Genomic DNA, 13984 nt, shown 5'->3' with positions numbered 1-13984 from the left:
TTCCCAAAAAAAAATGTAATGGTGCGGCCCAGTTGCCTTAATATGGCACCAAAGATGATACTGTTTAGGGACAAGTGACAGTGAACTTTCAGAACTTGTTTCCAGTGATGCAGAAGAAGGTTTGGAAGTTTTGATAATGAATGAATAATGCTTTATTTTATTATCAACACAACTTTTGAAGCATTATAAAGAATAATACAAAAAATTATACTGATGTTGAACAAACAAATAAATGATAACTGTGAAAAATATTGTTTTTTTCCTGAAGATAGCTTTGAAAATAGGAGTGTTGTCTTATACATTTGAAAATATATGGTATTTTTGTTTCAAGAATCTATATATGATTCTTGCTTATGTACAATATGTGTGGTTGGTGTACTATATACCTTTGATATTTGAAGGAATTGCATTTTTGGATAATTCATTCAGTGTAATATATTGGCATCCAAAATTATGAGAAATATTTTTGATCAGATGTTTCATCATGGATGATAAAGGCTTACTTGATAGCTCACCCGGACTTATTGAGCCAAATGGACATGGACCTATTGAACAGCAGCATATAACACACAAGGGTATGTCTGTTTTAGAATACAGCCATTCTTTATCATAAAAACTTCAAAACTTAATAGTAACATCTCAGACAAACATTTGATTATTTTTTGAATTATCGAAATTTTTGTTATTTAAGTAACACTAAAATATAAACATTCTATCTGTATACTGTTTTGGGTTAAATGTTTGAAAGTGTAAAACGTCTTTTTTTTGTCATGTTTATTTTTAATTAACTGAAAATGGTTGAATATTGTTATTCATGAACCAGTAGATATATTAGCGTTCTATCCTTACTACTGGTTTGGGTTATATGTGTGAAGAGTGTAAAGTTTTTGTTTTGTCACATTTATTTTTTAAGTACCACCATAACAGAAGCCAACATGTTTCAGAATGTAAAATATTCAGTTTATTCTATAATCATATTAGGTTTTAATTTGCTGTTTATTGAGTTACTAATTTACAATTTTGTAGCAAGAATAAAAGTAGGAAAATATATAATTTTGAATGAATCTAAAATTACACTCCTACCAAACATTCTGACCAAAAAAGACCAAGGTTGAATTTTTCTGAGTCATATTCAACTGCCAGTGAGAATCAATATTATTTTGTAAATGTGAATATAGCATTTAAGTGTGTGGAATTATTTTTCCAGCTACAGTTTTCCAGAACAATTAATTGAAAGTTTGAGTTAAAACTGGAATTATCACATAAACAACAAAGTGTTTAACCTGTTTGACTGCCAAGTATTTCAGCTGCTACAAAACAACTCTAATGCTTCTTCATTTTGTAACTTTTTCATGATGCAATTTTAGATCGAAAGTGAAACAATTTGTAAGTAGGTCAAATGGATGTATGGTGCTGACATCTAGCATTGAAGTTAGGTATTATTGAGAACGAATTAACTTGTCCGTGGCACTGTGTAACTGATCGGCTTGGACAAGTTATCTGTAGTAATATGGCACTGAACAGGTTAAAGAAAACATCTAAAACCAACTTTAGGGAGAATTACTAATGGTTTACAAAATTAAGTAGTGTGGGTTACAACTTTATTGGACTATGTATGTATGTTGGTAATTTTTTGGAAGCTTCATTGACAGTACAAACTAGTGTATTATTTAAAATCATTTTCTTGAATTTTGATTTGTCCAGTAATTTATACATATGCAGGCAGCTCTGGTTTGTCAGAAAAGATATATTTTTGTAATTTAATGGATTAATTACAAGAGGTTTTGATGTAAACATTATGAACTTATTGAACTGTCTCATAAACTTGAAACATATGTTTTATGATTCAGTCCTTTCCTTATATGTATTAAACCAACAATAATTTATGTTTCAGGAACCTTTGGTAGCTAACGACATTGTAAATCATGAAGGCTTTGTCAAGAAGAAATTGTGTAATAGTTTCAGTGACCGTACGATACAGAGATTTTATCAGGTGAGATGAAGGGATTGCTAAGTAAATAATACTTAAATGTTGGCAGTTGTCATGTGCTCATGTTGTAATGTGTGCTGAAAAAAGCTACTCAACCATAAAGGGTATGTGTATATGTGTATATATAATATATATATATTACTACAGAGAGGTATATTTAATGAAAATGCTTTAAATAACATTCAGATTTCACAAAATAGTAATAGTTACTTCAGGAAAACAATCTAAACAAGTTACTGTAATTCTAATGAAATATTATGCGTGGATTAATGAGCTGAAAGCTTGCTATTTTAGCTATTAGAGTGTATTAATAAAAATATCATATTTCTTCCAGTTTGATGTTGCATTAGACAGGGTGTTGACTAACCTGGTTCGAGGAGAACATTGTGCTAAGTACCAGGTGAGTAAAGATCTATCTTTTTGTTGTTGTTGTGTTTTACTAGTAACACAAAGCTCCATCATTAGTAGTTTTTCTCAAGTTTCAGTAAGTTAGCTGTCAAGTTTTTTTAATTGTTAGGTACTGTTAATTATGTGTAGTTATAAACATTAATTACAAAGTTGTATTTATTCTTTAATGTCTTTTACCATTATATTGGTGACACCTAAGAAATTAGTGTATGCTGTATTATTACAAGTAATAATCTGTGATGACGAGAAAACCCACTTCTAGAGAAAATTATATATGTAAAAATGGCTGGTATGGATAGATAAAGCACTGTGTAGAGGAGCGAACAACGTTTCAAACTTCTGCAGTCATTGTCAACCGTTTTTATGTATATTAATTACAAGTAAATATTGTAGTCTGACAGTTTACAAGTATATGAAAGTATGTTTTTTTTTAATTATTTAGTTCCAGAAGTGTTGAGGTTAGTTGAATATTTCATAATACAGAATGAAGACGTTATGTGCAAACAAGATATAAACATTTTTCATGGTATCATACTTGTAGGTATGTCATAACGTAGAAATAAGACAGGTATATTTTGTTGCATAATACTTGTAGGTTGGCCATGTTATGTAATTATGCTGTAAACACATATTTTGTTACATAGTTTGTGTATGTATGTCATAATGTAAAAGTGGGACATTATGCTTGATTAATGAAGTTGACTTTAATATATTATTCTAATTTTTACATTATTAATTGTGTATCATAATATAGCTGATAATGTTCCCACTATCAGCACATTACGTGGGTGTGTTAGTTTCATTTGTTTTTAGTGTTTCTTTGTATGTTTCTGAGAGAGTTTTGAATCTTACAGATCACACTTATTCCTGGTACCAACTTGTATCTTGGGATTGTGAACCAGACCTGTGAGGCTGTTACAGCTTTTTTGTCCATGTAGTATGGTACGTTGAGATTTATTTCTTAGAAACGACACTCCACTGTTCTTTATAATTTTATACAGATTTCTGGTCAGTTATTAAAATTTGCCAATATGAAAACCCAAATTCTGAAATTAATTAATACCGAATGTGTTCTTTAAATAAAACAGTAATTTTAATTTCAAATAAAATTAACTAAAAAAAAAAGAGACAAATCATCAAGTAATGTTTTCATAAATTATTCACAAAAATATTAATACATTTTCTTATTTGATTGTACATAAACGATGTATAATATTTTGTCCTCAACAATAAGCATGTAGGCTTACAGTGCTAAATTTAGGTTGTGATAACCCTGTTGGGCTTATTACACAAAGATAGCATGTTTATCAGTGACCAGACCAGAACTTCGCATTTCGTATTTTTTGTTATGATTGCGATTAGATCTGTTCTCTTTACTTCTAGACGGATAGACTGTGTCTTAACTGCCATCGAATGGAACAGAAAGAATGTGAATGCCCTTGTGAATGTCCACTTGAAATGAACTTGTGTACAGGTCAGCTTGTGGATGAAGAAGATAGGTTAGTTGTTTTAAACAAGCCTTTTGTAAAAAGGATTTTAACCCTTAAATTACTGACTTTATATATATTCTCGACTACTGGTAGGGGGCAAATATTATGTCATATTGAGTAATTTATGCTCTTTTTTGTCAATTAAACAACTCAATATAAAGTGCTGAACAAAAATACAAAATAAAATTTCTTATTTGCTAATTAAAGTTTGTAGGAAAGCAGAGCAGTTATTGGTGATATTGACTGTAGTATTGACAGCATTTTTTCAAATGTTCTTTATGAGTTGTATGTCAGGAAAATTTCTCTAATTAAACAAAAAAATGTTACTGAAGTGGTGTCAAGGTACAAACCTTGTTGGTAATTTGAGGTTACATTTTGTTGGTTTAATGATGATATTGGAGTGAGTGTTAATGAAGGTAACTGTGCAATAAGTCTGACAGTAACTAAGAAATCTGTTTTGCACTTTATTTTAATAATATGTATTTTGCATGCAGATTTTTTCATTTAAGGTTATGTTAACACTCTCTTTGAGAGTATTTGTTATAACGATGCTGATTAGGGTTAAAAATTACTTTTAATTGTTAAAATTGAAAATTATTGTGAATGTTTTGTTTTTTGTTCTATCTTGAAAAATTAGAAAATTAACACGTTTGGAAAGTACCATTTCTACCAATTTTTATAGTAACCACAGTTGAGGACATATCGTTTAGGACATGGCAGGTAAAAATTAAAAGTTTAAGATGTAGAAAAGTATATAGGAATAATGATATACATTCTGTATGTGTTTTTTCTCATGGACAAAAATTACTTTTTAGAACAGAAATAATAGGCCAATAATCTCAGATATTAAGACAAGGAGAAATGAACCTGCTATTATTTCATTCAAACAAACCATTTAATCATAGAGAATAAATTTGATTTCCCTGGCATAATGAAAAAAGTTATTTTGCTAATGTATTGTGCAGGGAATTTTAAAATTTATTATAAGTAAATTATTTTTGTGCATGTAAAACATTGAGGCTAAAAGTTAAGCCTTGAATCTGTTAAAATAGGGAAAAAATATACTGTTACATTTTTGTTTAATAATAGAAATCCTAGCTGTCCATGGGAACCAGAAGATCCTGAATTGCCATTTGTAGATAATAAACATTTTGATTCACTGGGATCATGTTTCGAAAATCACTGTCTTGCTCGAATGACAGAGAGGTAAGAGACCACTTTGAATTTTTTATGTGAAAGCTACATGCTTGGAGTTTTAACTTTGTATTATTTTGAATATTCATAATGTATTTAATTTATCTTCTTATCTAAATTGCTTTTGCTTAAATAAATATTATTCATATTAGATTGAACATATGTCTTTAGAGTTGAATGAACTAAGTGGTTTGAAGACCACATTGGTTTTATGTAATTTATTAGGATTGTGAAAATATATTCTAAAATAAAAACGCCTTTATATTATGACTGTGTGTCTTAATGTTATTATCAAACATTGACAATTTTAATTTTGTTGTATTAATATTCATGCAGAAAAAATTTATGACGCATTTTTCTTCTTCCAAAGATTAAAGAATGTGTTCATTTTGAGAAATAAAGTTATTTATTTTATTATGACCTTCCTACGGTTTGCTTTATTACATAATAAATGCGTGGTACAGATTACCTGCTTTCATTGGATCTTTCTTAACGTTTCTATGATAAGTAAGAATTGTTACCACTTAAACTCCATACTGTTTCTTAAAAAAGTGACCATAATTACTTTTCTAGTGAATGTTTTGGTGTACTTGGGTGTGAATGGTGTCAGTTGGAAACTGATGGTGTGACACAGCTCAAGAAAAGCTACTGTGTAGAACAGCGAAAATGTTTCGGGGGAGTTTTGGGTGCAAGGACACCCTATGCAGACGAAATTATTGGTATGTTTTTACTATTATTAATATTTACTTTTGTTGAATTAAATCCAGTTATATATTGTTGTTGTTTTTTCCTGTGAATACTGTGTACTAATTATTTGGTCAGGACGGGCCTAAAAATATTTGTGTGCCGTAACCCGACCATTTTAAAATCGGGGACAACTGAGATATTTTTTGGCACTATGACTGGTTTTTTTTTTTGTTTGTTTCTATCGACCCATCTAATAAATAAAGTTTACCAACTTTGAAATTTGTTTTCTCAAATATTCATGCAGCCTGTAGTGATGTGGAAGGCTATCACTTGATTACCAACTGAAAGCTAAATGCTGATTGACCAATACATTTAGGTTTGAAAGCATAGCCTATCTCATCTCCAGGAACCTTCACAATAAGCTAATAAATACACAACCTAGCAGGGTAAAGTTTACTATTGACTAGCATACATCAACAACATGGTAAACACAACGCTGAAAAATGTTGTCCCAGATTGAGGATTAGAATAAAAAATGATTTAATACCAATTGGAAACTGATCCACATGGATGGAAGTACTTGTAGATTTACTTGGCAAAGAGGTGAAATAGAAGGAAAAACATAAAAGTCTTGGCAGCAGTCGATTCAACTTCTTCAGTGAGTGTCAGCATCAACTAGCAAGTGTGTGTGTTGTGGAAGGATTTGAAATTTCTGTAATTATCTTCACATAATAGGTGTTGACAGTAATTGTATTTATGGTTTACAGTGTTGTGTGTCTAAAGGATCACAGAACTGGTGGTATTTCAAAGAAACTTTTTGCCAAGCAATTTGAAAAAAAAAATTTAAAAAATTACCTGTCTTACATTTTAAATCAACTTATGGTAACAACGAACAAAAAACATCTTTAAGCTAAGCCTCATTTAAGCTTAACCACTCAGAATTGTTTTTTAGTCTAGTAATTTTAGATTGGTTAAAATACTGAGAAATGAAAAGGACAACTTGAAATATGCATGTTATAATTTTTTCACATGTAGCATGCTGAATATGGTTATCAAAACAGTTTTTCTTTAAAAAATTCTTAGCATATTTTGTAACATTACTTCCTAGTTTGATTTCAGAGTTCTAATGTTTCATTCAGATATAGCAAGATTTAGTTAGAAGTAAGTTTAATATGTTATTTTGATGTTATATTTAAAAAATAGAATAAAAACACAGGACAGTGATCAAAATGTAAAGTATTAGAGATCTGAAGAACAGATTGAAAAACTTGTTTTCAAATCTGTGTTTCCACACAATTTAAATATAATCATTGCCATGATTCTTTCAGTGTTATTTTCTTAGTTCAAGGTCCTTTCATGTTGTGTATGTCCTGACTAAGCAAATTAGGCTTAGTGCTCTAATTATTTTCTAGTTAGAATATCAAACTGTAGAGGGCGTACATTAATCCATCCATGTTTCTGGCCAGAAGGTCTCCCACTGGAAGAGATGGTAACTATTAAAAGCACTCCAGTTGGTCCAGTAGCTGGTGGAATCATGGCATGTTTCCTGGTTCTGGCTTTAACTTTTTACTGTTACCGACACCATGTCCAACGTGGTACATCACCTCACTATATGCCCTCAGCACCTAATGCTACCTTTCCAATGGCTCAACTGGATAATGAACCAGAAGAACCAGAAATTCATGAAGAACTTCATCCTGGTTTGTATATGGATTCAAAATTACTTGATCTCTCACTGCAAAATACAGTAAATAGTACATTCAGAATTAGTTTATCTCTCTCACTGCAAAATACAGTAAATAGTACATTCAGAATTAGTTTATCTCTCTCTCACTGCAAAATACAGTAAATAGTACATTCAACATTAGTTTATCTCTCTCTCACTGCAAAATACAGTAAATAGTACATTCAAAATTAGTTTATCTCTCTCTCATTGCAAAATAAAGTAAACAGTACATTCAGAATTAGTTTATCTCTCTCTCTGCAAAATACACAGTAAATGTGCGTTCAAAATTAGTTTATCTCTTTCTCACTGCAAAATATAGTAAATAGTGCATTCAAAATTAGTTGATCTATGATACAGCAAAATACAGTAAATAGTGTATTCCAAAATTAGTTTATCTCTCACTGCAAAATACAGTAAATAGTGTATTCAAAATTAGTTTATCTCTCTCTCACTGCAAAATACAGTAAATAGTGTATTCAAAATTAGTTTATCTCTCTCTCACTGCAAAATAAAGTAAACAGTACATTCAGAATTAGTTTATCTCTCTCATTTGCAAAATAAAGTAAACAGTACATTCAGAATTAGTTTATCTCTCTCTCTCTCTGCAAAATACAGTAAATAGTACGTTCAAAATTAGTTTATCTCTTTCTCACTGCAAAATATAGTAAATAGTGCATTCAAAATTAGTTGATCTATGAAGGCAAAATACAATAAATAGTGCATTCAACTGAAGAGTAAATGTAAAACAGACCCAAAAAAACACCAAACATAAAAAAGCACAATTTCAGATATATATATATATATTTTTTCTTTAGTGTTCCCCATATTGCTTCCTATGGTTTGCTTTTTATCTTGTATTAAAAAGAAATAGAACACAGATAATATGTTTTAGTTTTTCTTAAATGTGTTATCTTTGTATACAGTACTATCTCTGCTAGTTGGAAGAGTGTAGCACATTTCTCCTTTAAGTTATTTCTGTTAAAAAAATTTACAAACAAAAACAAAGTTGTTTACAAAATGTTTGATAAACGTTCTGGTGAATTGTGTTAAAATGTAACAGAAGTTTAAGAGAACTGTGTTAAAAATATGTAAGAAGCTGAGGACAGTGACAGTGAACAGTGTCTTAATATGTAAGATATAATTAATATGTAAAAATGACAGTAAACACTGTGTTAATATGTGAAAATAACTGAACAGTGTTGAGGTATAAGAATGAAGAACAATGTGTTAACATTTAAGAATGACAGTGAACAGTGTGTTAATATATAAAAATGACAGTGAACAGTGTGTTAATATATAAAAATGACAGTGAACAGTGTGTTAATGTGTAAGAATGACAGTGAACAGTGTGTTAATGTGTAAGAATGACAGTGAACAGTGTGTTAATGTGTAAGAATGACAGTGAACAGTGTGTTAATGTGTAAGAATGACAGTGAACAGTGTGTTAACGTGTAATAATGACAGTGAACAGTGTTAATTGTGTAATAATGACAGTGAACAGTGTGTTATTTGTGTAAGAATGACAGTGAACAGTGTGTTATTTGTGTAAGAATGACAGTGAACAGTGTGTTAATGTGTAAGAATGACAGTGAACAGTGTGTTAATGTGTAAGAATGACAGTGAACAGTGTGTTAATGTGTAAGAATGACAGTGAACAGTGTGTGTAATAATGACAGTGAACAGTGTGTTAAGTAATAATGACAGTGAACAGTGTGTGTAATAATGACAGTGAACAGTGTTAATTGTGTAATAATGACAGTGACAGTGTAAGAATGACAGTGAACAGTGTGTTAATATGTAAGAATGACAGTGAACAGTGTTGAAAGTAAAGTAAGGAATTTCTCCTTTTTTTTTCTTCACAGTAGCTCATTCCAATTTAGTACTGCAAAGTTTTGAGAATGCTGTTCCTGTTTCTCCTTACCGTGCAAGCAGTGCATTATAGAAGGCCAGCAGGTGGTGAGAGTGATCATGGGTACAGTACCATGACTCCCCACGAGGACTCAGAACACATGCCACCTTATTTTGAGCCATTATTGATAGGAAAAGATTGGCACCGTGTCCCAGCGTCTCAACAGTCAATGAGTAGTTGTAGTCGAGCCTGCCGCCCGTGCCACATCCTCACCCTCACAGCGTGACACCACCTATATCTTACTATGGGTCCTCTGGGTTACAAACCAACAGACATTGGCCTGGTGGGATTTCATCATTCAGAGACCCATCACAAACAGTTATACCAGAAGTTCCACCCCATAGTGAGCATATAACTCATGCACAGGTGCATATTGTGGACACCCACTAGGTCTTTGCTGATTCTGTAAATAATGTACAGGGTTATGTTGTTTTCACACCAAGTGGTTAGTCTTCTGAACATAAAAATCACATTGCTAAAAACTACAATCATTTGTTTGGCTCAATTTCAGTGTGGGAGTGTCTCCAGCTCATGCTAATCATACCAAATTAGTCTCCAGGTGCCAAGTTGTGATCATTTGTCATATTTACGTGCTGTTCTAGAAAATAGTGATGGTGATTCCATATTTTATTTCCTTGTGAAACGGGTTGACTAGTGTTACTTCTACGAGCTGAATATAAAAAGAAACAACTAGTTTATAAAATGCATTGTAAATTATCTTTGCGCAAAACAAAATATTTAATAATTCTCTGAAAATACCATTATAAAACAAGTGAATTACTTATGTACAAAAGGAAACATTCTGTAGAATCATTTCATTTGTTGTATTCCACTATCCAGTGTTTTTGTGCCGGAGTACGTTGTGTATGTGTGTAATACTAGAAAGGTAATCTTATTTCGGTTTGAGCTATGCAGTTTTTTTTAAAATTAATAGAGCACATCACATGTGGTCTTCCCATTTGTTGTGTAGTGCCTTCTGTTTATAATTTTTTAGCTGGTTGAAATTTTAGGCTAAATAGAATGTGTAACAAAAACATTTAATTACTCGTATAGTTTTATTAATATATTTAGCCAAGACACTAATGATATTAATCTTGGAAACAAGGAGGTTCTTCCCTCCAAATATTATAGGTAACATATTTGTAATTGTGTTTTGTTTCTTTTAAAAGTAGCTGGGTTGAAATACCAATTACAACAGAAAATAGTTTTGACATGCAGTGCATTACTTCCTTATAAAAGTTTCTTGAAAAATTACGTGTATACACCTATATTACACATTAAACTATGATCTGTATTCCACATTAGCAAGCTCTCATCACATTGTTTTTTGCTACTTTTTATTGTGTGAAAAGCTGTGAACTCTCACACTGCTTTCTTTCATAATTACTGTTATTTATGATTGAGACACCTCTGTACAGCTTTTCAAAAATACTGGTTTGCAATTTTTAATACCTGAAGGTTTTACCACTAGTGTGTAATAAATAGAAAAACAATTAGTCCTGAAATGATCCAAATATAACTTCTAAAATATTGTTAGTGGTTCTTCCTTGTAGAATATTTTTTATCCTGACAAGAGGGATTTGTTATACAGTGCATAATCTGTAAGTGTAGTATTTATATTATTAGAAATCTTGAATTAAAATGACTACAAGTTAACAACCTTGTGAATGTGTTGACCTTTTAATATGTACATATGTGTGATAAACTTTTTGAGATACAGTACTGATGATTTTGAATTATTTAAATGTGATTTAAAATTATAAAATCTTATAAGTGAACTGCTTAATTAGTTTATAAAGTTCATAAATCATAGTTGGTAACTCTTGACCATCATAATGTTTAAAAAGTTTGTTCTATAAATTCACATGTATACAATAAACTGTTGTGGTATTTGATTTATATAATATTCATGGGATTAATTGAAATTCTGTGTAAAACAAAATCTTTATATCAATAATTTTCTAGTTGTTACATGATTAGAAAACTGTTTTGAACTGCAAGGTTTATTACACAGGTGCAGTAGAAAATGAAATCTTATGCGTTCTGGTTTTTATTTTCTTGGTTTTTGTAAAATTAGGTTTATTTAAATACTTAATTTCAGTCCAGATAAAATGTTTTCTATGGTGTTCATATTTTATCACCATGGGGAGGGAGATTTGTGGATTAAATTCCCATCTTTAAGTTTATTTTAATATATGAAAATTGTTGCTCATGTATTAATAACTTGTACACCTGATTAATACTAGGAAGGAATAGTTCAATGTGACTTTTAAGTGTTAATATTAATTAGAATATTATAATTGTATATTTGGGCATTTTGAGTTGATCACATTTGCAGAAATACATTAATTTTTTTTTAAGTTGCTCATTTTTCACTATATGTAATTGTATTTAGTTTCGTTTGTATGTTGTGAAAGTACAGATAAGATGAACGTGACAATGACCAGTTTAAAACTGATATACTGTACAGAAATAATTATGCAAGTCAGAGTGTACAGAGTAAAGTTTGTTTTTATATTTTATCTGACTGGAGTTTTTAATTGAAATTGTCTCTCCCTGTTTTTATAACAGCAGATCCGATGAATTACAAAAGGTGGAACTCCGAAAATAAAACATTCGAGGCTTACAAGGCCAGACGCATTCTATTCGTTTTACAGAATTTTGTTATTGTATTAAAACAAAGTATTTCTCAGTGGTACCTTTGAAGGTTTATAATGCATAAATTTGGGATTTGATCCCTAGGATAAGCATTGCGCAGCTTTGCAACAATAAACTGAGAAAAATTGAGAAGTTCGGTACAACTGAAGTCTTTAATAATGTACTTCCACTTTCAGTCTTAGTCTACAATGGTTGCAATTAAGAAAGATAAGAGACTTGCATGTCATGCTACTTCCAATTTTAGTTCACTTGAATATTTCACTGTTGCTTTATCAGAAATGTCTTTAATTAAAAAACAGTTCATGGAATTTCTTTTGTGGTTTGTTCATGTTTTGTAAAATTAATGATACAAGGTTTCATTTTAAGAAAATTTTAATAAAAATACAAAATTGTACATAAACCAAGTAAAGCCTGCAAATGCATAATCCATCCAAGCTAAAATATTAAGTATAATTTAATTTGGCTTTAAATTATATAGTTAACAAAAGTAATTAGCTAAAACAATTACAGCAGCAAAGGCAAATGCAATATGGAAAATTAACAAATTTTGAAGACAAAAATATGATCGTTTTACTTTGAAGGAACTTGGTAACTATTTCTTAACCAATTTACAATGCTAAATCAGGGGTTTGATTCCCTCAGTGGACTCAAGCACATAGCACGATGTGGCTTTGCTATAAGAAAATATTTCTTAATATATAAATATTTCTTATCAAGGAGAAGGGGGGGAGATATAACTTACAAAATTTAACATTTTAAAACTTATAAAGTATCCTTTGGAAAGTGATGATTTAACACTCAAGTATAACTTCTTTCAGACCAGAAAAAAAAGCAAGTCTTTGTTATAATCTTTTTAATGCAGTTTACATATCTAGGGGTATGTTTAACCAATTTGCAAATCAGTGCAGCTGAAGGATGGGGAGATTCCACAGCTCTAAACAGTTTCAAAACCTTCGGGAGGGTTGGGAAGTTATGACATTTTATGTTGTCACATCAGTGAAAACAAAATTAGCTTTATAAATATGTATATCAATGGACTTCATAAACTACAAACTGAGAACCCTACTCTAAAACAGCTAAATGGCAAGTGATCATGGGAAATTTAATCATTTGCAAAATGTTCCAACATCATGCAATCAAGACAGAATTAAACCGTACAGAAATGTTACCAAACTGTATAGGAAGCAAAAGATTAAGACCAACGTTAGCACAGAATCACATTTAAAGTTTACCAAACGTTACAACAATCTCTTCCGACATGAAATTGGACAAATGTTAAATTCTGATCATGGACGTTTTTTGGAGTGTTTCTTTACACTGCAGATATAAAATGTAATTGGTGCTGAATTTGCAGACATTAATTTTTAATAATTATCAAGACTATCTTTTCCTTCACAAAATGAAAAGCAACATCAGGATGTAGCATCTAACTTCTGTTTTTACTTACAATATGATTGTTCAAGTTCGCTGTCTTCATGTGCATGTTCTATCGAAAACAAAAAAAAATGTATTGGACCATTTCTGAAAGTTAAAAAATAAAAAGCTTTATGTTTATTGGAATTAATTATCATGAGGGTTGCACTAGACACCCTTAAGTATTTGTCACAGTTTCTTCAGGAAAAGGAACTCCACTGATGTCGCGAATGAAAGTAAGGTTCAAACTGCTGTAAAAGCATTACATGTTATGAAACATGCAAATAAAACAGATGCTAGTACAATGAAAGACAAGCACTGAAGAAAAATTTAAGTGAGATGTTTATCAAAGAACCATCTGAAACTACAATACAAAAATATGGAGAATTCTCCAATCAGCAATTATAATGATTGCTGGACAACATCAATAAATGGTATCTTAGAAAATGCTCCCATACTGGACATTCTATCAAGACCATCAGAAGTAAATGAAAGAATACTATTTGAAT

The 13984-nt window shown here is 30.7% G+C and overlaps 1 protein-coding gene across 1 annotated transcript; it reads left to right on the top strand.

Moving 5' to 3' along the window:
• The first annotated feature begins 1861 nt into the window (after positions 1–1861).
• On the top strand, positions 1862–11926 carry LOC143248651 (VWFA and cache domain-containing protein 1-like). Its single transcript, XM_076497174.1, is given in 9 exon segments — positions 1862–1993; positions 2325–2390; positions 3253–3312; positions 3314–3340; positions 3782–3897; positions 4978–5094; positions 5656–5801; positions 7236–7469; positions 9358–11926. Coding segments are annotated over 9 exon segments (954 nt in total). The 5' UTR covers positions 1862–1885; the 3' UTR covers positions 9438–11926.
• The last annotated feature ends 2058 nt before the right edge of the window (positions 11927–13984 follow it).

This window comes from Tachypleus tridentatus, chromosome 4 (genome assembly GCF_004210375.1).
Source record: "Tachypleus tridentatus isolate NWPU-2018 chromosome 4, ASM421037v1, whole genome shotgun sequence".
Taxonomy (NCBI): Eukaryota; Metazoa; Arthropoda; class Merostomata; order Xiphosura; family Limulidae; genus Tachypleus; species Tachypleus tridentatus.
Note: the sequence above shows the minus strand (reverse complement) of the source record. Positions and strands in the feature narration are given on the sequence as shown.